Genomic DNA, 25,095 nt, shown 5'->3' with positions numbered 1-25,095 from the left:
GGTATGTAGAAAACACAGAACGGTTTTGTACAAACATAGAGTGCACCACCCATTTGAGACAGTGCACTTAGTGGGGTAAACAGGTTGTGTTTAACCCCCTACACTGTGAAGAAGAAGAAAAGATCTCAAATGCGAAATGTTAAGATTTTTTCATTTGTTTTCTTTCAGTTAACATGTTTCTTACTTCGGTCAATGTCATCTTTTAAATATTAAAATGTAACAAAAGCATCCATGTAAAACAATCCAGTGCAGAATCTACAGCATCACCCATACATTTGTTAAATCTTTCGTTATTTTTACAATTGATTGACATTTTGCCGAAACAGTTCTGGCACCTGTATGATCGTAATAAACATACCTACCCATAGGATTGTGATAAACGTGTCTCTTTTTGATGAAGTTGTGAAACATATTGTGTGATCTTTCCTGTATGATGCAACACTATGGATTACACATCCTCTGTAGTCTACTTGAGCTATACAGCTTCTGAAATTAAACATGAAGTCCTTTCCTCAAATCGATGATTAAAATATTCTCTTGCTTTTTTCTTATTGTTACAGCAACCAATCTATTTATCCTTAGTTCTGTGTATCATCTAAAACTTCAAATTTCACTGCATTTTGATTAGAGGGTGCATGTAGTTTTAGGGCATGCCGCTCTCAAAATGGCTCACTGCAGAAGGGGCCTGTTTGGGACCCAGACCACCTCTGCCCACACTCCTCTCCTTTTTTCCTTCCCACTGTGTCTTGAGGGGGGCTGGTGGCAGTGGTAATATCCCTGATTGTTGCCTATGATGGTTTAACTACAAGGAAATTAGGCCAATGTTCAGAAGACTGGTTGCTTTTGCGGTTGGGGAGAGTGGGAGGATGTCTGCTGTCTGTACTTAATGTTTCCAACCCACACACACAGGTTTGATTTTATTATTTGGTTAAAGCCCTGTATTATGTTCTCATGTAGTTTGTGGTTTTTATGAGATTGTATTTGTGAAATGTGAGGTTATTAGAGGCAAATACGGGTACCTTGACAATTTTTCTTCTCTTAACAGACTCTGATAAGGATGAAAAGCAGAAGGTCAGTGGGAATGTAGGGCTCATTGTCATACCAAAACAGGTGACTTCAGGCTTGGCGTGTCTGGTGGCAAGTTACGGCAGTACATCTGAGAGCGAACCAGAGGGTGAGTCCTGAATTCTGAGGTTTCAAATATTTTATTAGTAAATCAAGCTAATCATAGCCAAGTAACAGAGGGATTAAGAGTCCAAAATAAGTGATTGCCTTACGACCAAAGAGCAAACTGTATTTTTCACTTGCTTTGCTTTCTAGTAGTTAACCAATTGTTGCTTAGGCATGGACAGAGGTATAGGTCTCTGGAGGCAGGCAGGTACACATGCAAAAATATTTATTGCTAGACATATCAATTCAGCAGCTAGGTAATCAGATATGTGAATCAGTTACCTCAGTCCCTGGGTAGATTCCAAGGGTTCTGACTGACAGACCTAGAATACTGAATAACCATTGCGGATCCATGCTTGACTCAATTGTACCCATCAACCTAGCTCAGAAACCGACCCCTTTCCTGGCTTTGACCCGTCCGCTCCGGCCCTGGCGCCGCCCCCAAATCCAAAATTGCCTGTATGTTCCATTCCAGCGTCAGCGCCATGACTGATAATGTAGATACTGACACAGAAGTCATCGGAAATGGAGCTGATAGTTTAATTAAACTCTGAGACACCTCCTCCAACCAGACCTAGGCATTATACCTAATGTGAGCCAGACTATGCACCATACTATAATATTAGGAACAATGACCATGATTACCAACATAATGACAGCAAATTTTTTGACGACCTCCAGGATGCCAGTGGCCTGAATACCTCGTAAGACATTGGCCTTTCTTTTCTTCATCCCACAATGGTTACTGAGGAGTCCGCCTCCTTTGCAACAATAATTTGGAGTGTGGCTGGCCTTACACTACCTATTCAAGAGCTAATATCTAATAGGCTTACAGTGGTCTTCAACCCAGCAAAATCCAACGAGGAACCTCCGCTCCCCTTTAATAAAGCTGACTGATGTCCTGATACGCACTTGGACAAAACCACAAAGTTGCCCCTCCCCCCCGTCAAAATACAAGTGTCAAGGCGGCACAGGTCGGCTCCTGGAGACCTGGACTTTCTTCTGTAGTACCCCAATTTTTCCGTACTACTGCAGCTGATAGGGAATCCAAATGGATAGAGACATTTGTGAAAGAAATATTCTCCTCCACAAGCCTCGCCCTTCGCTCTGTCAATAGAACATGCTTCCTGGGCAGGCATTTGAATGAGTTATGGGCTGAAGTGGAGGACATCTTGCAACCTCTCCAAGAGGAGGAGCTCCATTCCACCTTACAAAGGCTCGTTTTGGACGACAGCATGCAGCCTAATATGCCATAAGATCCAGTCTGGCCACTGTCAATTTTGGGTAGGGTAGTGTGTACCAGCATAGTGCTTAGGCACTATGCCTGGATTTGAAGACATCAGTAAGAACCAATTTTTACCACCAAGTCACCCACGTCCCTCCGGGGGTTAGACGTCGAGCCCATAATCGGTGACACAGCCTTCCAGGCCGCCACTGCATCCCAGACATCGCTGCTACTTCCCTAAGGTTTCAGAGGTTTCTAAGCCTGGCGCGAACCAGCCACTCAAGACCTGGCCCACCTCGATGCAGACAGCTCTCTCGATGACTTCTGGGGTCTCGATGCTGGCACCGACAACAATTGGGAGCTGAAACAGCGGTTGAAGTCTACCTCTAAACCGAAGCATCCTTCGGTGCCCAGTCAGCCATCTATGGCATACTCCAGGGATTAGGCAACTAGGGTAGACCTTTAGAACTGATTTATAGGTAAAACATCAGGTAGTTTAAGACTTTGCAAATACTTTTAATACCAAAGTAGAATTTGGACATAGTTTTATTTTAAAAGCAGGGCTGCCTTTAAAATGACAGCAGGCACCATAGTTTTACTTTAAAAGCAGCCTGCCAAGCAGAGTTGCCTTTAAAATGACAGCAGGCACCACAGCAATGCACACTTACGTTTATTAAACCGACTGGGCCTCTAAACGTGCATGCCTTACCATATACTAGGGACTTACAGGTAGGTGTTCAGTACCAATTGTAATTTCACCTCATTACCATATACCTTTTACACAGAGCACTGGCCCTCTGCCTGGCAAGCAGAGCCCAGGTCACAGTAAGGAAACACCGGCAACATTCACACATGGGGGTAAAAAGTGGGAGATACCTGCAAAAGCTCTGTTTTCTTACATGAACATTTCCTCCATGTCTTTTCCCATTCAAGAATTCACCTGGTTTGCTATTCTGTACAACACCTGATCTGTTATACTGAAGTAATTCTGAAGAGTCAGGAAGACCAGCTTGATGAAAGGGGAAGCTGACATTTAGCTAAACTTGAGAAAAAACGAATTAAGGACAAATTTCCACCCGACCTTGTACTGAATGCTGAGTTTGCACAATTGCAGGAGGGGGAGTCATGTAGGCGATAGTAGGGGGGGCGTGGCTTGGCTGGCTGCACTCTAAGTGGGCTCTGCCGGCCAAGCTAAATATCCACTGAAAATCCTGCAGATGACACACACATCGTGACCTGGCTCCCTGCTCCTATAGCTTACCCGACCCTGGAGCGCTGATCGATCCGATCCCGGCTGCTCTACATTCCCGCTGTGATGAGATCCGAGGCTCGCATAGCTCGGCCTCGACCTTCTGGAGATCAGGCTCTACATCCTGCTCGAAATAACCACAGTCCCGACGTGGTTGCTGGCGAGTACCGCGGCTGTGGGAGCGCTGCACGGTGGGATTGGGAGCGCGCTTGTCACACGGCCTGGCCTGGTTACGCGCGGGCACCTTGCTCATGACCCCGGCGCCCGCCGACTAGGCCTTCTCACTCTCTGGCCTCGTGACGAAGGCAGCACATACCCCCTGGCTCCCCGCTGTGTGCTCCCCCCTCCCGCTGCAGCTCAGCGGCCCCTTGAAGGGATTGCCTGTGGCCGCCGAGCCGGCCTCCCACTCTTCACTGCCCTATCTGGCTGGGGGCCTGCTTGCTGTGAGGTGTAGCCCTCCGAGGACTCCAGGACCTGCGACTGTCTTGCCCCTGGGCTTACCTGCAGGCAGATGGACTCTGCTGCCGGCGTGCTGCGGCCACTGACATTGGCGCCTGCCTGCCCTCCCTGCTGGGCTTCCACCTTCCTCCCCACACCTGCTGTGGCCTGATATCACGGCCTGGGGTGAGTGCAGACACTCCGGGGTCCGTTGCGGCTCTCTGGGGGCGCACGTGCATACCACGGGGCCTCCGCTTCCTATTATCGGCACTGCTCCGTTTCTCAGCCTGGTGGTTTTCTTGGCCCTGTGGGGGTGGTCCGTGCACCCTCCGTGCATCCCAGCTGCGTTCTCCCCATCGACTGCACTCCCCCTTACAGCCGCCCCGGGCGCGGGTGCGAGATCCTGCTGAGCACCCACCCTTACAGACCGCTTTGCTGGCGCGGAGGCACACATTCCCTGACGGTCTCCCCTTCTTGGCTCAGGGGCCCCTGCTGGTGCTCTTCAGGACGTGTGGGCGTCTGACACGACTCCAGGTACTCTCCTTGGGCCCCTGGCGTCCCTCCCCCCCACGCTGCTCCCCTCCGCTCCTTCTTCCTTCTACCTGGCCGCTCTTCAATTGGTCACCACCACCCTGCCGCCCAGCTGGATACCCCCGGAGCGCTGCCCCTTTTTGGTGATCAGCATGGGCAAAGCAGACCCCAAACAACCGCGGATCACATTTGACCAGCGCAGACAGACGCACCAGCGGGGCGCAGCCATCGATGGGGGTGACTCCACATTCTCCGCTGAGATGGCCGCCGCTCGGGAAGATGACCTCAAGTCCATCATGCTGGAGGTCAAATCGGCCGTCTCTGGCATTGCCACTCAGCTGGAGCAGCTGTCTTCTTGCCTCGACGTGGTCAAGTTCCGGGTGGACTCCCACGACAACAGTTTGCTGCATGTCGAATCGAGGGTCTCAGACGCTGAGGACGCCGCCACTCAAGACCGTCAAAAACTCCTCCAAATGGATAAAATCCTGAATTTAATCTGCTTCAAGAACGAGGATTTGGAGGCACGCTCCCGTAGGAGCAATCTCCGCATCACAGGAGTTCTGGAATCCACCAATATATCACGGATGGAAGACTTTGTGGAGCAACTGGTGCGTGAACTGTTTGGTTATGTGCTCTCCCTGGTCTTTATTGTGGAAAGAGCGCACCACTCACTCTGTCCTCGCCCGACCCCCGGGCTGCCTGCTCGCCCAATCATCGTGAAAATCCTGAACTTCCGCGATCGCGATGCCATCCTCCGAGCGGCCAGGGAAAAAGGTGAAATCCGCCACCAAGGTAACTCATTGTCATTCTACCCAGACGACACCTTGGCGGTGCAGGCTGCCTGCCTTGAGTTTCTGCCTGCAAAGCGTCTTCTACAAAAACATGACATTCCGTACTCCCTTGCCTATCCGCCATGCTGCGAGTCAAGCAAGGCTCCAAGACACTGATCTTTCTGGATCCTAAGGATGCACTTGTCTTTGCCAAGAAACTTGATCGCACTCACCATTCCACCCCAGCCATCTCTCAGGTCTCGGATTCTGCCCGTCTCAGCGACAATTACTAATTCGACCCACTTTGCTTGGCTCGGGGTTGCTCTGTCCACCCATTAAAACTCTCCAGAGCTTATCATCACTGTATGTTTGTAAGACTTTAGCTCTCCTGCTGTCTGCCACTACAGTTTGCTTGGCCACCCTGCTTTGCTGGCAGGGGTGTACGATGAGCTTCGCCATGCCCCCGTGGGATAATTCCCACTTCAGAAACTGATTTTTCCCTTCCCAGTTGGGGTTCCCTGGGGTGGCTGTGGGTGGTTTCGCAACCTGTTTGGGGGGTTGGTGTGGGTGGGTGATTCTTTGGGGTTTGTTGCCTCCTTCTGAGGCGTGTTTGTTTTTGCCATTATGTATTGTTTTGTCATTCAGTCTGCCGTGCGACACCATTCTTCACTTGCTCTGCTATGCTACACCATATTGCTATGTGCACCACTCCAAGATTCTGTTACTGGGCACGACACTCAACGACATCCTACCCCCTGTGTTTGACGCTTGTGGTTTCCCCTCGCAGCTCGGCTGTCGATTGGGACAACATCTAGATAGTTCTTTCTTAGTTCCTATGTTGTTGCACTGCTCTTTATCTCCACCGTCGGATCGCGCAGTTACACGCACCTGCACGTGGGCCCTTGCCTGCTTCACCACACTCCACATGGTTATCCCTAACAATATGATGGCATGACAGACATTATTCTCGGGCCATGGAACACTCGTGACCTCAATAATCATCGCAGTGCCCGACTGGTTGGGTGGGGGGCTCTGGGGATTTGCCCCCTCCTTCTAAGGTATGTTGGTTTTGGTTATTCTGTACTGCTTGGTCCTTCAGCTTGCCTTGCGATGCCTTTCTATATTGGCTCTGCTATGCCATGCTGTGTTGCTTTGCGCACTTCCCCATGATCCTGCTTCTGGGCTCGTCACTCCTCCGCATCCTCCTTTTGTGGTTTACAGCTTGCAGTTCTCCCTTGCTGCCCCGCTACCTGTCGTGACGGGCTCTCGGCTGTCCTTGTTTCTCCCCTTCGCTGCAGCACCATTCGTCGCTTTCCCAGCTAGTTGACACCACCCTATGCCCCTGCACGAAGACCCGGGCCATATTTACCACACTCCGTATGATCACTCTCCACGGTATGACTGACATTACTCGTTGGACATGGAACATTCGAGGTCTCAACGACCACCGCAAGGCCCGCCTTGTCCATGCCCATCTGGTCCGGCACAAGGTAGACGTCTGCCTGCTACAGGAGACCCACCTGCTTCCTGCATCTGACGCCAGACTGCACTCCCAGCACTGGGGAGAATCACCCTCCTCTTTCTATTCCAACTATTCTCGGGAGTCTCTATTCTCATACGTAGGGGCCTCCCTTGGCAAACCTCCCACGCTATAACCGACCCCGAAGGGCACTTTGTTATTCTGCATGGCTCCCTTCAGGCCCAACATTTCACAATAGTGCAGTCTAGGGCCCTAATAATGATGACCCAGATTTTTTCGCGCAGGTATGGCACCACATTTCATTCTTTGGCCCCACTGCGCTCCTCTGGGGTGGGGACTTTAATGTTACGTTATCCACCATCCTGGATCGCTCTGGCCCTCATGCCTCCCACCCACGTGCTGCGGCATTCCTAAACTCCACCCTCACCAAAAACTCCCTGCATGACACTTTGCGCCACACGCACACCGATGCCCGTGAGGGCACTTGTGTCACCGGCACACGCGGTTGTTGGTCCCGGCTGGACCTCTGGAGCTCCTCCCCTGATGTGCTTTCCTGGCTTACTTCTGTTGATCACATGGCGCGAACTCTTTCCGAGCACGCGCCAGTTCAGCTCGGGCTCCTTCTACCTCTGTCCCCCCCTGACGCGCTTTCTCCTGGCAGTTACCATCTAACGCTCTGCGTGATTCCGTCTTTTGTGACGAGGTCCAGACCGCGATCACCAACTACTTTGAGCTCAATGAGGTTTCGCGGCGTATGCATCTCTAAACAGTCCGGGGTCTTATGTTCTATCCGCAACACTCTTAATAAGCTGGAATCCGAAATCAAATGCTTACTCCTCTCAAGCTCTTGACCCTAGCCCCGATCGCCCGCCTTCGCGAGAAACATACTGAATTCACCGAAGAGGCCAACAGAGAGCTTTCGTTCCTTGGCAGGGAGGACCGGGCACACCGCTTCGGCAAGAGCGATCGACCAGGTAAAACCTTGGCCAACCTTCTTCGTCTGGCCCGTGCTGCATCTTGCATCATAGCGCTCTAGGACGGTCGTCCAGTTCGTACCACCTCTCCCGAGGAGATCAAGGCGCGTTTCACTGATTTTTATACGCAACTGTACACAGCAGGTTCCGCCCCCTCACGTGAACGTATCCGCACATCCGACCGGATGCTGCAAAGTAAGATTTCTCCTTGGTCGATCCGAGTCATCAGTGGGGTCATTCACAAAGGTGACATTCATCAGGATGAGATGAAGCCGCGATTAGTGCATCGAAGAAGGATGAAAAATCCATAGTAGAGTTTCTGACCTACGGGCATCCTCTTCCTAATCTCTCGAATTAACATTATAGCTTTTATTTGCTAAATGTAGCGAATGTTTTCTGTCTTCTAAAAGGAACGGTTTGTGCACACAAAAAATGTGCGGGAGAGGCTGTGATGTGTGGGTCTGGGAATGCAGTGCATGTTTGTATCTGAGGCGTGGCTTGCATAGGTTTGAGAATGTTTCAGTGCCGGCGATTTCAAAGATAATGGCAGTGCTGGTCTACTTGCCATCCACTCCATCAACCTTCTGCCTCTTTCCATTCACCATACTGATTGTCATAAGTAACAGATCCAGACAGGATTCTGTTGTAATTGCCCACTATATGTATCCGCGGAATACGTTTTGACTACATAAAAACAGCGCGAATGTCACTTGATTGGAGCTATCGGTCTGTCGGGCTCGTATGGGGATATTTATTAGGAAGCAGCACCCTCCAGTGGTAAGACAAGGCTGCTGCATTTCGGCGATAGTTGAATCAGAGTAACAATCAGAAAACTTCTGAACATCGTACGGATCATTTTTGTGCTCTTAAGAAATCCCCCTTGACCATCTGCGCACATGTGCAGGGGGCGCTTGCATCACTCTTAAAAAAACTCTAAAATAAATCGGTTCTCCAATGAGCGAGTAAAAAAAATGATAGTTCAACCTGAAGGTTTATAAATGTGTCTGGAAAAATGGTTTGCTTCCATTTTAAGTTTGTTTCTAGGGATATTTAAATTATCTGCTGTTACAGTGCAGTCAAAGTCTAAGTTTATTTTAAATTTTTATTTCCTTTTTTAAATTTATTTCCTGCATAGATATATAGATACATTTTAAATAACACTAATTTCTTCGCATGTGTTACTTTCATAATCCATTTCAGCTTTTGAAACTCCACACTTCAGCATGGTCTACTGTTACAGCACTTGACTTATAAGGTAGAGAACTGTAACTTATGGCCAAAAGGAGTAGTGGACTTACAATAGCACTTCATGTGTTTAATTGAATGTAAGCTGCTGCCCAGATCACTCTTCCAGTACTTCCAAAGCACATCTGCATTATTTTCTCCCTCTGGTTCACCGCCCATTTGACTTTCTGAATAATGCGCTAATAGCTACAACTTGTGCACCAGCATCACAGAAGTATGACATCTAAATGTATTGAAGAACACTGGTTGATGACGCCATCGTTATGGCACTGTTCTTTTTCATATTTTTTCCTCAAAATAAACTTTTTTCTTCTTCATACTGTTGCTTGTCTAGCTGACAGACTTGGATGGTCCTCATCCCAGCACTATTTAAGTTGATACTGATTTTTCTTTTAGAAAAGTGTCTACAGCTTTAGTGAAGTTTATGTAGACCACGCCCACTACACTGCCTTCAGCCGATTTCCTCGTCGCCCAGTCCACGGATTAAATCACAAGTGATTCTGTTGATTTCACAATAATAATTCCAGCCCACTAACCTCCAGTTATCAGCCTCTTTGGTCTCCCAATGTACATAAACAGTCTTTTTCTAGTGCTCCAGGGCTGTAGGCAATATATCAAATCGCACATAAGTGCATGCCAGTCACACAGTTTGGTTCTTTCATCATCATCACCCAGGAAAAGAGAAACATTTATAAAATGAATTAGTGTTATGGGCCTGCTCGTGTTCTGATAAATAATTTCTTTTTACAGTCCAGCGCAAACCTGGAGGTGAACAACAGGGAAAGAATATCGAGCTAAAGGGTGTAGCAGTAGAGCAATTTCATTTTTATACATATATTTTTAGAGTTGATTACAAACATCAACAGGTAAAGATATTACCATACAATATCTTTACCTGTTGATTTATGTTTGTAATCAACTTAAAAAAAATATATATAGAAATGAAATAGCTCTACTAAAACTTGTGTGGGTGTAGTTTATATACTCGTATTGTGTATGTTAAGGAATTGTGTATTTTGAGGAATTGTTGTTCAGGGTCTGTTTTTACAGCTGAACTGTATTAATTACCAGTGGTTAACCATTCTAGCAACCCTCAGATCATATATCATTTCGCATTGCTTGTTCTTTCCAAAGCTAGTCAAGGACTAAACTTTTTTATATTGCATTGTACCCAGGTCCTGTATCGCTATTTGGGTTACCCCATTAATTTGTAATAGTGAGCTGGGTAGGAGCAATTGATGCCTCTAGCATGGAATTCTCACGACTGCAAATACATACCTCACAGGTGAGACGACGGCGGAGGAAAACAGATTCTAGCACATCGTGAGGTGAACAGTGCCACTACTGTACTAATCTTGAAGTAACTTCTTCTGTTCTTATTTTACTAAGAAGATCACACAGTAGGTGGGCGGCTCATTGTGGACGGTGGCAGCGTCTACATAGGCTGCTGAAAGCGACTGGAGACGTAAGCAATTCTGGGAACACTCGCTGTTTTAATGTGTGAATGTTACATTTTAAAAAGCAAATTCTAACTACACTATTCCTCTAACGGTGTTAGGGCGGTGAAATACCCTCAATCCCCCCCCCCCCCCCCCTTACCTGTTGCGACGTCAGTAGTTTTGGGTCAGCTCACAGCCTGCACGCCTCGGTCCGACTCGGTGGCTATCACCGTTGAGCGGAGGGCGGACAGGCAGACCCTGCTACTTCCGGGTTAGGGGTGGTTAGCGCTCCAGCCTCGTCCTCGCAAGACGATAAAGGGAGCGAGGAACGACAGACTTTGGCGGCTCATTGTGGACGGTGGCAGCGTCTACATAGGCTGCTGAAAGCGACTGGAGACGTAAGCAATTCTGGGAACACTCGCTGTTTTAATGTGTGAATGTTACATTTTAAAAAGCAAATTCTAACTACACTATTCCTCTAACGGTGTTAGGGCGGTGAAATACCCTCAATCCCCCCCCCCCCCTTACCTGTTGCGACGTCAGTAGTTTTGGGTCAGCTCACAGCCTGCACGCCTCGGTCCGACTCGGTGGCTATCACCGTTGAGCGGAGGGCGGACAGGCAGACCCTGCTACTTCCGGGTTAGGGGTGGTTAGCGCTCCAGCCTCGTCCTCGCAAGACGATAAAGGGAGCGAGGAACGACAGACTTTGGCGGCTCATTGTGGACGGTGGCAGCGTCTACATAGGCTGCTGAAAGCGACTGGAGACGTAAGCAATTCTGGGAACACTCGCTGTTTTAATGTGTGAATGTTACATTTTAAAAAGCAAATTCTAACTACACTATTCCTCTAACGGTGTTAGGGCGGTGAAATACCCTCAATCCCCCCCCCCCCCCTTACCTGTTGCGACGTCAGTAGTTTTGGGTCAGCTCACAGCCTGCACGCCTCGGTCCGACTCGGTGGCTATCACCGTTGAGCGGAGGGCGGACAGGCAGACCCTGCTACTTCCGGGTTAGGGGTGGTTAGCGCTCCAGCCTCGTCCTCGCAAGACGATAAAGGGTGCTCGTCACTCCAAGCGCGCAGCGGTTGCGCGCAGGGTTGTGCCTAATAACGCCTAAGACAAGCCAAAGAGAAGCCCGTCTGCGCCCGTCCGCGCTGAGGACGAGCTGCAGGACGGGCTGTCCCTCTTATATCATGCCTCTCAACAATCAGACACAGGGTGGTCGTAAGTTCATCTACTCTTCCACGACATTATTGTCTTTTCGACCTTGTACCCCCATATCTTGCTCCTTGTGCATTCTGCCTTGCCATTATTTTACATGTGCTAGCTGTGGCTTCACTACTGGTAAAATGCAGCTCTCCAAGACACAGCAGAGCGTCAAGCACTACAGGGGAAAAAGAAAGCTCACCAAGGGCCCTATCACCTCACCGTCCCCTCTTCATTTCTGGAGCCTAAATTGTAGATCGCTCCCTAGGAATAAATTAAACATCTTCGATTTTATCACTGAGGAATCACCTGACGCTCTGTTCCTGACCGAGACGTGGATTCAGGCCAGTTCCGGTCCGGACATTGCTGCAGCCGTTCCTCCTAACTATGTTATGCTGCACCAGGACAGACCTGTAGGTATAGGTGGTGGAATCGCTATCATCTATAAATCCATCTACCAATGCAAATTGGAACCCCTACATCTCCAAGGTAGTGAGGCTGCACTTTTCAAATTTACGATTAATCCTCGAATGACGCTCTCCGGTCTGTTAATCTATCGACCGCCCGGAAATGCCGCACCTTGGATTCCCTCACTTATTGATTGCTTATCAGCAACACTATTAAAATCTAATAATTTCACCATTCTTGGTGATTTAAATATACACTTCGATGATGCTAATAACCCTATCAATAAAGTCCTTCTTTCTGACCTTGAGGTTTTTAACCTCAAACTCTGTAACTCTGGAGCCACTCATAATGCTGGTCATCTTTTGGATCCAATCATCTCTACTCTCTCATTTGACTGTGCTCATTCTGCCCGCCCGCTTGTCTGGTCTGATCACTATGCAGTTCACTTTGCACTACCTCCTGCTTTATACTCTGCCAGGGTCCATGTGGATGAAATTAAATCATCGTATCGCTGGGACAAGCTCAATATAGTCGATTTTAATCTGCGCCTAACTGAGTCTATTCCATCTTCTATCAACACTGTCCAGAATCTGAATGTTTCCATCTCTGACTGGCTGACAGATGCAGTATCGACTCTTGCCCCCTTATCCAGGAGCAAACATAGATCCTTACGCCCACCAGCACCCTGGTATTCAGAGGAGCTGAAAATCCAACGCTCTAAATGCAAAGCCCTGGAGAGGAAATGGAGGGTGTCCTATTCAGCTTCCTCTAAAGTAACTTACAAAGAAGAACTAAAACTTTATCATGCAAACTGCAAACGTGCTAAGGCCTCCTACACTATTTCCGCAATTACTTCAGTGCAAAACTGTCCCCGTACTCTTTTTGCCACAGTTAAAAAACTCACTGGAGCTGACACTATCCCCGCATTGCCGGCTCTAGATGCCATACAGTGTAATGCCATAGCAGACTTTTTTGTATCTAAGGTTGAAGGCATCCATCAATCTCTTGCTTCCCCTCCCTCTCCAACTGATTCCTCTCTACACGGTCTGTCCTGTAATACCCCCACCTCCCCCACTGAGTTCATCTACAACTGGACACCATTTGATGATGCTTCCTTCCTATCCTGCCTAAAAAGCATCAGGTCTGGATCTCCGCGGGACCCAGTCCCCGTGAAGATACTTAAACAACTTGACCTCGAACCACGAAGGTTCCTAATGAGGCTATTAAACGTCTCGCTCATCCAATCTCGTGTGGAACAGGATTGGAAACATGCCATGGTCGTCCCTCTGCCTAAAAAATCTGGTGCTGACATCACAAATCTTGCCAACTTCAGGCCTATATCCCTGCTGCCAGTCTGTTCTAAAATCCTAGAACGCCATGTTAACACCCAGCTTAATGAGTTTGTTGAAAACCTGGGATATCTCCATCCGTCCCAATCAGGCTTTCGCGCTAATTATTCCACCGAATCCGCACTCCTAGGAGTAACTGAGCGACTCCGACACGGTATAGATGGCGGTGAGACCTTTGCGCTGATTCTTCTTGACTTAAGCGCTGCTTTCGATACCGTGTCCCATTCCATCCTACTGGAGTCTCTCGGATCCCTCGGTGTTGCTGGATCAGCGCTTGCCTGGGTGTCCTCATTTCTTAATGAGCGCACCTTTCAGGTTTTCTCAAACAAAGCGGAATCTGCGATTCATTCCTCTGCCTACGGCGTCCCCCAAGGGTCTATATTGAGCCCTCTGTTGTTCAATATCTACATCCGACCACTTGCTACCATCGTAGAGGACGCCGGTCTGTCTATTTACTCATACGCAGACGATACGCAGATTGTGTTCTCTCTGTCCAGCAGCAGGGCTCAGGACACCTCCGCCCTCAAAATCGGCCTCTCTCGCGTTGCAGCCTGGATGCAAATGCATCTGTTAAAGCTCAACGGAGATAAGACCGAGGTGATTATACTAGGCAAACAAAAAGATCTCTGGGGTTCACGACATTGGCCCAGTGACATGGGTCCTCTGCCTACCCCCGTGCCTGTTGCTCGCAACCTCGGTGTCCTAATCGACGACAAACTCTCGATGAGGCAGCAGGCAACTAGGGTCGCTGCGATCTGCTTTAACACCCTTCGCTGGTTGCAAAAGATCATATGGATGCTGCCTGAGTCCACTCGTAGAACTGTCGTACAGGCCCTTGTGATGTCCCATATCGACTATGGCAATGTGCTTTATCTAGGAGCAGATAAAGCTACAATCAATAAACTCCAGGTCGTACAAAACTCAGCCGCCCGCCTGCTGCGTAATGTCCCTAGGAGAATGTCCGCAATGCAGGCACTACGTGACCTCCACTGGTTAAAAATCTCGGATCGAGTGGCCTTCAAAACTCTGTGCATCCTCTTTAAAATTCGTCAAGGCTCCGCTCCAGCCTACCTGCATAATCTTGCACAGCCATATCAGCCTGGCCGCCTCTTGAGGTCATCCAACAGTGGCAATCTTGTGATTCCCAGAATCCGATTGGCAAAAATGGGAGGCCGTTCATTCGCATATCTAGGCCCCAAGATGTGGAATGCTCTCCCATTGGCGCTTAAAACAGAACCCAGTCTTCTGGCCTTCCGCAAAAAACTGAAGACCCTTCTGTTCTAGTCCCAGATTCCTCCGGTCTAATTGTCTCCCTCTTGCAATCGCTTGTCTTCTGATTTCTTCTCCAATCTATCCCTGGCGCCGGGAAACCCACTGCGGGTAGCTGCGCGCAATACAAGTTCAATAAAATAAAAATAAATAAAATAGGTGGTCCAGTAAGATTGAACTTGGGGGGAAGGTCCTATTCGAATCTTGTGCTTAGAGTGCTTTGTAAAGTTGCCGGTGAATGTAATTACGGCATGTTTACACCAAGCATCCCTAATAAGATATTAGGGAGGTCACTTGTTGGCATGATCTTTACAGCCGAATCTAGAACATTCCATGATATTATCTGTTGGCAGAAAAAAACTAAATTTACTGAATTTAAATTTACTGAATTTAAAAGTCCTTGCGTTTTATACACCATTTATCAACCTTCGTCTTTGTGGCGAAGATCTCAGTTAAGGATTATAGATTGAGTTTGTGCATTCAGGTGTTTAGGGATTATACATTTGTGCAGTCATATGATTTGATGGACGCCATTGGATAGATAGTGAGTGAGGAGACACAAAATAGCAGTACAGGAAGTGTTAAAAATTATAGATTTACAGGTAGTGTGGTGTGGGTATGATTTAGAGTAAGATCATGAGGCTATGATGTTAAATTTCGAATTTGATCTGAGAAACTTTCACTGCAGTCATAAACTGAGGAAGGGCTGGGGTTATGTGCAGCTCAACATGAGGTGCTGTTCCGGAATAGAGTAATCTGAAGAATTAACACAAGAGGAAGTTAGATTTAGGCACCATAAGAAAATGGTGGTCGATTGATCTTAGAGTTTGTGGGATGGGGTGTTGTGGGTGAGGCTTTTTGAGAATTCTTGACAGATGTGCCGGTGGTGGACATGCCTACCAGTGTCCGAAATCTACATTTAGCTATGTTTGTTACTAATAGTCAAATAGAATTAAAGATTAAACGTTATCACTTGGCGTAAGGGAAAAGTACATTTCTTGGGGAAGGCTGGTCAGGGAACTGCTGCAGAAGTCACGTTTTGCAGCGTAAATCTTTCTGGATTCACTATGCTGTGCATTATTCCGCCATCTAGTGGTTGGATCCGGAATCGTAGTATTTTCTCTCTCTTCTTTTTTTTTTTTTTTTCTTTTTCTTTTTTCATGGCCCAGGTGGGCATCGACTTCCTTCCATGTGGTGTCCCTTGTGATGTTGACGCGCTTCCTGCAGAAGCTCCCACCTTTGGTCGCCATCTTCAGATTCTTTTTTCCACTGTTGGGTATGGATCGTTACCGAAGAGTCCCAGAGTTTTTGGAAGAGGATTCAACAGAAAGGAGAAAATCGACGAAAATCAAAGTTTTCAGACACACCAGACTATAGGTCAGGTAACTGAGACGACTAGGGAAAAGGTTTCGACCAAGATCTCGACGTTCAACGGAGAATGCGCTCGCAGGGGGCTCCCTGAGCGCTGGGATGGACAAAACACCCTTCAAGTTTTGCACCAATTGCCACCACAAATACGCCCAGAAGGACTAGCATCCAGTCTGCAACCTCTGCCTGCCGCTCGACCACAGCAGCGAGAACTGCAACGTGTGCTCGGCGTTCACACCCAAGACACTCCGGGTAAGAGAGAGACAGAGAAGGGTGAACCACACCATGCAAGGGAGGTGGAGAGGAAGACAACATAGCCGAAGACTGCACGGTCATCAAGGTCCAAAAGAAAACGTCGAAGGAGGTAAGGGAGTAATCGCCCCCAGACATTCGAGCGACACTCGAAAGGGTGAAGCTAAAGCCCTGAGCGACACTCGTAGGAGTGAAGCTAAGTCCTCGAAGGGAGCATTGCCCCCAAAACACTCGGCGAAGGCAACAGCAACCAAGGACAAACAACCCAGCGGATCCTTCGAAAAGGGCTCCCAGACGGCAAAACCCCACGAAAGATCTATGTCGTCGAAGGATACCCCTGGAAAGGACACCTCGGCGCCGAGAAAGGAAGGGCCAACAGCTACCTCGACGACCTCGAAGCAGAGCGCTCCATCCCTCGACACCGAACAGGCTGCCGAGATGGAAAGAAGAAGAGGAGGCTCGAGGCAGAAATGGCGAGCATCCTGCAGCGGAAAAGGGACTTCGACGAAAGGATGCACCAGTACACCATCCCGCCGAAACAGGCGCTCGAAGACTAAAGACGACGAGGACGTAGAACCTCCTAATACGCCTGAACCGGTCGAGGAACAGGAGTAAGAAGCCCTGTTTTATTACGAGGACAGAGAATACAAGGATCAGCAGACCTAGCGGGACTCGACGCCCTCGGAGGCACAAGACTTGGAGTGGCATGACCTCGACGCCGAATCGGTAGACACATACCCTTCGAGGCCTTCACCGCCAGACGACATAGGGATCTACAATATGGTCGTCCAAAAGGCTGCACAGACTTTTGGGGTGAAAATGGAGGAGGAAAAGCCTTAGGCATGTTTTCTCCTGGAAGCTCTACTGCCTCAACAAACTAGAAGCCACTTCCTGCCCATGCTCCCTAGTGTGCTGGACCAAGGAAGGGAGGCCTTTAAAGAACCAGCAGTATGCAAAGCAGTGACTCCAAGGACGGAAAAGAAGTATAAGCATTCTTCAAAGGACCTTGCATACATCCAGGTGTCCGTGCCAGCAGATTCCATAATTACAGCTACGGCTAGGAAAAGGGCCAATGTACCCACAAATGCCGGACCACCTCCAGACAAGGAGAGTAGAAGGATGGACCTCACGGGGAGAAAGGTGGAGCGAAATGCGGCAATCCATTGGCACATCGCAAACTCCAACACCCTGATCAACAGGCACGCTTACCAGCACTGGGAGGAAGTGGGGCAGCTCCTTAAGCATCTACCAGACAGTACCAACAAAGAGCGGCTCACCTGGTAGAAGAGGGCAAAAGCATGGCAAATACATGTTTAAAATCGGCCTTGGATGCTTCAGAGACATCCAGCAGACTAATGATGATGGAAGTGACCGAGAGAAGTCACGCATGGCTTAGAATTTCAGGATTCAAGCCAGAGGTACAAAGCAACATTCTGAACACGCCTTTTAACGGAGAGCAACCAGTTGACAACAAGTTAACCCAGCTCAAAAAGGACAACGAGACAGCAAGGTCCATGGGAGCGCTTCAGTTCAGAGGGATGAGAAGGGGTACACCCGCAGAAGGCCCGGTGGTAGGGGAGGCAATGTGCCTACCACATCGCACCAAATGTTCCAACAAGGCCATCAAGGGAACAACCAAGGCCAGCAGCAGCAGAACAGGCAATACCAGCCACGGGGCTAGTCAATTCAATTCAATAGAGACTTTATTCGGTTATATTTCACACCATAAAAGTGCACATATATACAATACGATTAAAAACATTATTCATACTATTACAATAATTCATAGTCACATACAAGAATCATATTACACATAGCCCATTACCAATAACTTGATCCAAATACATGGTAAAATGCAGATAGTAAGTACAACATCATTGGTCTAGGCAATTCCTTAGTTTGACGGTTAATTTTAAAAATTCTTTAACCTGTAAGACACTATCGCTGTACAAAAGCTGCAAATAGAAAAAGGCAGGTTTGATTTGGTTAAAATTAAGTTTCCTTAAGAGTGCAACAAGATAACGTTTGCGGGGATATTCATAAAATCTACATAAAAACATAAAATGCAGCATATCCTGAGGAGACTTCCCGTCGCAGCCACAGGGTGCTGTAACCTTATTAAAAATGTCTGACTTCGGTCGCATTAGAAGATGATGGAAGAAGTCAAATCTAAACCTAGTCAACAAAAATTTCTCATGAGAGGTGAAATTACTCAATAAATATGGCTCCATGCTTTCACAAGTTTTTAGCATCACACATTTCCTAATTCTTGGTTTAATAAACTCCTCACTTTCCCTTTGAGCCAACTTGTCCTTATAGAAGGCTTGTTTGATTGCTGTTATATCCCCCTTTACAATTCCGCTAGGATTTTCAAACAAATTCAGGCGGCCTAGCCTGGAAAAGCAGGTTTTCAAATATTTTAACCAGGGGACACACATGTGTTTGTCCTGAGATACAAGTTCTCTTAAAATCAAATGGGTAAGAGGTATGTCCTGATTTATCCATAATTTCACCCAACAAGTCAGAGGCCTTAAGGAAAAAATATCACTTAGATACTGGATTCCTAGTTCTTCATGTACTGACAGGTTGGGTGTACTGGTGGGGACACAGAGTAGACGTTTTAGGAAATTGTTTTCGGCAACCTGCAACTGTTCTCCAGCCACATATCCCCAAAGTTCGCTACCATATGCAGCTGTAGCAACAGATTTAGCATTGTAAAGCTTCATCATTGCGTTAGTTGGCTTCTTACCCAGTTTTGTCGCAAAGTTAAAAACAGAAGCATTAGCCCTTGTCAGTTCGCCTTTCTTTTTGGCCAAGTGTGGACCCCAGTTAAGCTTGGTATCAAACAGGACACCAAGATATGAGAATGTTTCTCTGACAGGTATTGGGACATCATCCAATTTAAAAATAAAATTCTTTTTGGGTTTATAGCCAATATGCATTATGTATGATTTGGAGTTGTTGACCAATAAATTTCGGTCAGACATAAAAATGTTAAAAGCATTTAAAAGCGCCTGGAGGCCCCTCTCCGTTCTTGAGATTAAACCCGCATCATCTGCGTATAAAAGAACTGGAATACCCCGCCTGCCGACTCTAGGACAGTCTGCCTGTACATTCTGTAAATAATCATCTAAATCATTAATATACAAATTAAAAAGGAAGGGGGCAAGAATACAACCCTGACGCACTCCCTTCTTTATGTCAAAATTACCAGTGGTGTCCCCGTTTACAGAATATCTGACATTAGCACTGGTATTACTGTGCATATCCACCAGAAAGTCGACTATCCCTGGATCCACACCTTTCTCCCTCATGGACCTCCACAGCCCCCCCCTGTTAACACAGTCGAAGGCTGAAGAAAGGTCCATGAAGGCAAGATGGACAGTTCCCCTCTGTACAATGGTATATTTGCTCAATACAAGGAAGAGGTTAAGGCACTGGGTTATGGTGGAGCGCCCCCCACAGAAACCATACTGAGAAATCGACATGATATTATTCTCAGTCGCCCAGCATGTTATTCTCTGAAGTAGAATTCTCCCCATAATTTTGACCATGAAGTCAATTAATGAGATTGGCCGGTAGCAATGAGGACTGCCCTTATCTCCTTTTTTAAAAACGGGCACAATCGTAGATAGTCCCCAGGAGATAGGACAGCCCACTTTGGCAGCTGCATTAAATACTGCAGCCAGGATGGGCGCCCAAAAGTGTGGATCAGACTTATACAAGTCTGGGGGGATCCCATCAGGCCCTGGGGCTTTTCTAGCAGTAAGTCCTTAAATGGCCACCATAACTTCACCATTAGTAAACCTAATAGCACCTCCCCTAGCATCAAGCAATTTCTCAGTTGTAACAGGTAACCCAGATGAGTATAATAGTTTGAAGTGAAATTCCCACTCTTCCTTGGTAATACAACAGTCCAGACCATTACCCGGGTCTTCTACCAGGAATGGTTTTTTAATTATTGTCCAAAATCTGGTACTGGATTTTAAGGTAGAGGGATCAAGTAACTCATTCCACGCTTCTACTCTTACCGACTCCTTATGGGATTTGAGAATGGACTTATATTCTCTACGGCACAGTTTGACATTTTCCTGCACTCTCGGTATAGCTGCCAGTGCTAGTCTGAGGTTACGAGCAGCTTTGGAGCAATCATGATTGAACCATCTTGGCCCACATTTTTCCACACTCATCTTTGCTGGAACCAACATCAGTTCTGACACCTTCTCCGACAGATTTTGATAAGCAGTAAGAACCCGTTGTGGGTCTGCCCCCACCTGAGTGCAGTTCACAATATCCTCAGTACATGTGTCTACAATATTTTTATACAGTAAATCTGGAGTCACCATTGACCATTTAAGTCGCCGCCTCCCATCTATAGTGCCCAGCCTCCCGGAGTTACATAACTGTCTTTCCTTAAAAAACCAGGGTCCCTTCAGACGAATTGTTAAAGGATTATGGTCACTGAATTCGCTTGGGACAATATCAAACGAATCTAAAAAAGGCAGCAATGTCGCTGACAACAGCATGTGATCAATAAAGGTGCCCCTCCCATGCCCCTTAAAGGTGGGAGTATCAAAACATTTAAATGGATCCCTGAGTGTCATGGCCAGGGAAAGATCCAGGTTATCAAGGAGAGCATTGCAAAGTTCCCCAGCCATTGTGTGATCCAGGTGGAGTCCCTCCATACGCTCACAACTTAAATCATTTATGCATTTGTGCAGAGGGTCTCCACACAAGTGGACATTGAGATCCCCCACAATCATAAGGTTGTGATTGAAATCCTTTAAAGAGGAAGTAAGAAAAGCATGCAGGACAGATACGGAGTTAGATACTGAAGTGACATTGGCAGCATTATAAAAATTCACTAAACATACTCGGCAGTGTTCCCTGTTTAAAACCAAACCCATCATACCAGTATCATTTGCATCAATTCTACTGATTTTACAGGTAACAAGGATAGAAACAAAAATCACCAGTACACCCTTAGGTCTGCCTCTTAATGATGGTGTGGCCGGGACATAGAAGGCCTTGTACCCTTCTAGAAAGAGATCACATTCAACCAGCCATGTCTCTTGTAAGCAGATAACTTTAAATTGCTTAATATAGTTGACCCAATTTGTGTCTGCCATTTTTGCAGCCAACCCCGCAATGTTCCACGAGACAACATTGCTACCACAATTTTGGTCCTGTGAGTTCAGAATAGGTACCAATTTATCTGGGATTGAGATGCCCTGACCCACAGGGATCTCATGTCAGTCACACATGTCCAGGCCAGATAGAAGGTCGTACCTGTTCTGTGTGTTGATGTTAAACCCAGAAATGGGTTGGGCCAAAGAATTAGGTCTGTACTGTGTGTTGGTAACGTTTCCAGAGCCCCTCGGGTTAACAATATTATACTGAAAGCGGGTGTCCATGACCTGGGTCTGAGTTTCAGCCACTGGACTAAACAACCTATGTTGGGGGGAGTTATGACAAAGATGAGCATAGAAGTACCCCAGAGGTCGGACACATATGCTGCTCTCATTATATATCAGTGACGAAGCTCTTAAGAGAGCGGTGGCCACATGTTGGGGATGTTTGAAGTTCACAACAATGCAGTCTCTGCTTCCCATTTTTTTCGATGGGCCCACCCAGTTCACCCGCCTGACTGCCACTATCTGATCAAAATATGCAATTGGGAAATCGCAGTTTTTATTAAGCTATGACACCGTTTTGTTTTTAAGTGAGGCATGAGACTCGTCATAGGGTGAGGCAGGATGAGTACCGCAGGGTGGGACATTCGTTAGGACTACCACAAATGGCGCACAGTCAGGCGGTAGGTTATGTTATGTTATGTTATGTTATGTTATTAAAAAATTTATAAAGCGCACGATATAAGATAGCGTTTACTCCTGTGCGACCTGCTATCTGTTCCCTGTCTTGAAACAGGGTTAGATTGAATCTGTGGATCCATTGTTACTTGGGTGGCTGGTGTAGTTGCTTTTGTTGGTGCCCCACTCGCGGTGGTGGGTACTGCCATCGTATTAATGGAGTTTGACTGAATTTTTCCCCGCACCGTCCCTGCCTGTCTGCCTTCCCCAGGATTATCCCTTAGTCCAGTAACTGCAGCCTGGTACGAAGCTACCAGGCCACCAAGCCTGGACACCTCAGCTGTTAGAGTGTCTATCTTGGTGGTTAAAGGTCTGATAGCCTCCTCTACCTTAGATTCCAATTTAGACTCGAAGTTTTTTATGAGGGCAGTCAGTTGTGCAGTATTAGCATTTAAGTTATTCTCCTTGTTCCCAGTAAACACAAAGGGATTTTTAAGTGGGATATTAACAATAGCAGAATCTACAGCAGTAGTTTTTTTTCTTCTGTTTCCCACCCCCTTTTATCTGTGTTCGCCTACAATTGCATACCGGCCTTATAGCTAGCGGAACATCCTCCAAATCCTCACTGGATATATCTTGGTGCTCTAAATGGACCTCAGCCCTTACCACAATCGGCGTGACCGGGTTTTCTCTAGCAGTACCATTGACGCTGGCCTCCCCCTCAACAACCATCGCTATTAGAGGCGGCGTCTCAACCAGTGTTGTTGCAGGTGGCCCTTTCCCTAGAGATGCCCGACGTTCACTGTTGATCTGAGTGACTTTTTTTTACCATGTAATTGTCAATAGTACTGAGGCCCGTTACAATTTTATCATTTTTAGCCTTAGACATCCTAAATAGAAACAATACGTGTTTAGGTTGCAATGCGACTATACATAACTGTTAAAAAGAATTAAGGTTTCATTTGTTACTTTAAATAAGAAGAGTCAGTTCAAGAAACCAAGGTCTCGGGCCCAGTCCAGTCTCCTCAGGCCTCTGAGGGCCACAGAGGGCCCGCCCTTTGCCCGGGCTTAGCCCGGCGCCGCGCGCGTCCCGCGACGCTGAGGAGGCTTCGGCTTTTCAAGCGCCTCCGGGCGCGCTGGTGGCGGAAGTGGGATGAGGAGCAGGGGCTCAAGGGAAATGTAGTCTCCCCTCGCGGCTGCGATGTCTGGCGGCGAGCGAGGGAGACACTCAGCACAGGCACCACCGGTCGACAATCCCTCTCTGGCAGGACTGGTAGCACCAAAGTGTGTCCTTCACGCTGCAATAATGCCCCCCCGCTCCCCCGAGGAGGCTTCGGCTTTTCAAGCGCCTCCGGGCGCGCTGGAGGCGGAAGTGGGATGAGGAGCAGGGGCTCAAGGGAAATGTCTCCCCTCGCGGCTGCGATGTCCGGCGGCGAGCGAGGAAGACACTCAGCACAGGCACTACCGGTCGACAATCCCTCTCTGGCAGGTCTGGTAGCACCAAAGTGTGTCCTTCACGCTGCAATAATGCTAGTCCTTTCGAGGGCGCGGAAACGGATGAGGACAGACACAAAGAGGAGGCCAACAACCTTCCTCCAAGTGACTTCACCATGAAGCAAGCACCCACCCTAGCAACACCTCGGGGCAGGCGCAAAGACAAAGAGAAAAGCCGAAACCTAACGTTCCACAAAAGACAGTCCCACGAACATACAACATCAGTAGGAGGCAGGATAAAGAACTTCCTCAAGGAGTTGAGGAAGGTCACTACAGACAAATGGATACTAAACATCATACAATACGGATACTGCATAGAGCTAGAAAAACAACCTCCAAACAGAAAACCAAGAAACAAGGCTCACTCAGCAAAGGAACTTTCGCTCTTGCAACTAGAAGCAAAGGAACTGCTCAGCAAGGGGGCGATAGAGGTAGTACCGCACAACCAAAGGAACAAGGGGGTTTACTCAACTTACTTCCTCGTGCGAAAAGTGGACGAAACGCGAAGTCCTATCCTGAATCTGAGATTCTTGAACAAATTCATAAGAACTCAAAGATTCAAGATGACTTCCCTACAGGAGGTAATACCACAAATACAACAAGGGGATTACATGGCAACTATAGATTTAAATGACGCGTACTTACGCAGCCCCGTCAACCACAAGCACAAACGTCTACTAAGGTTTGTGATCAACCAAACTCACTACCAGTTCACAGTACTGGCATTCGAACTCAAATCCGCATCAAGGGTGTTTACAAAATACCTAGCGGCGGTAGCAGCACACCCACAAAGGCAGGGAATACACGTATATCCCTACCTCGATGACTGGCTCGTAAAAGCAAGTTCATACAGCCACTGCAAAGAACATATCCAGCAGGTCGTTCAAACACTGAGCCAACTGGGTATCTCAATCCATTGGGAAAAATCTACCGTGCCGGAGCAGATCAAAATATTCTTGGGGGCAGAAATCAACACCATACAGGTCAAAGTGTTCCCCAGCAGGAAGAGAACATTGGCAATACTGAAGGAAACACGTCTTTACCGCAACGGGCAAGTTCTTATAGTGAGGACAGTGAGCAAGCTGATGGGGATGATGGCGTCATCCATCCACCTAGTCCCAAATATTCAACTCCACATGAGACCATTCCAGGAATGGATAAAGCAGCAATGGTCACAGGCAACAGCGAGTTGGGAAGATCTAGTGGTTATCAAACATGCAGTGCATCAGGAAATAGCGTTGTGGAACGAGGAAAACATATCACAGGGGAAACAATTCACACAACCAACTCCTTTAGTGACCATCACAACGGGCGCCTCCCAGCTGGGGTGAGGCACGCACATGAACAAACTCAAGGTGAGGGGACTGTGGTCGCAGCAAGAAGCGGTCAGACACATCAACTACCTAGAACTAAAAACTGT

At 47.6% G+C, this 25,095-nt stretch overlaps 1 protein-coding gene across 1 annotated transcript in view; it reads left to right on the top strand.

The window, feature by feature from the left end:
- NUFIP1 (nuclear FMR1 interacting protein 1) overlaps positions 1-25,095 on the top strand; it is a 333,972-nt gene that overhangs the window by 282,357 nt on the left and 26,520 nt on the right. The window contains exon 8 of the mRNA XM_085621822.1: positions 1,046-1,174. Within this exon, the coding sequence (XP_085477948.1) occupies positions 1,046-1,174 (129 nt within the window). The remainder of the gene's footprint in view (positions 1-1,045; positions 1,175-25,095) is intronic.

This window comes from Triturus cristatus, chromosome 8, assembly GCF_964204655.1.
Source record: "Triturus cristatus chromosome 8, aTriCri1.1, whole genome shotgun sequence".
NCBI classification, from domain to species: Eukaryota; Metazoa; Chordata; class Amphibia; order Caudata; family Salamandridae; genus Triturus; species Triturus cristatus.
The sequence above is the reverse complement of the archived record's forward strand: the minus strand, read 5'-3'. Positions and strand labels throughout refer to the sequence as shown.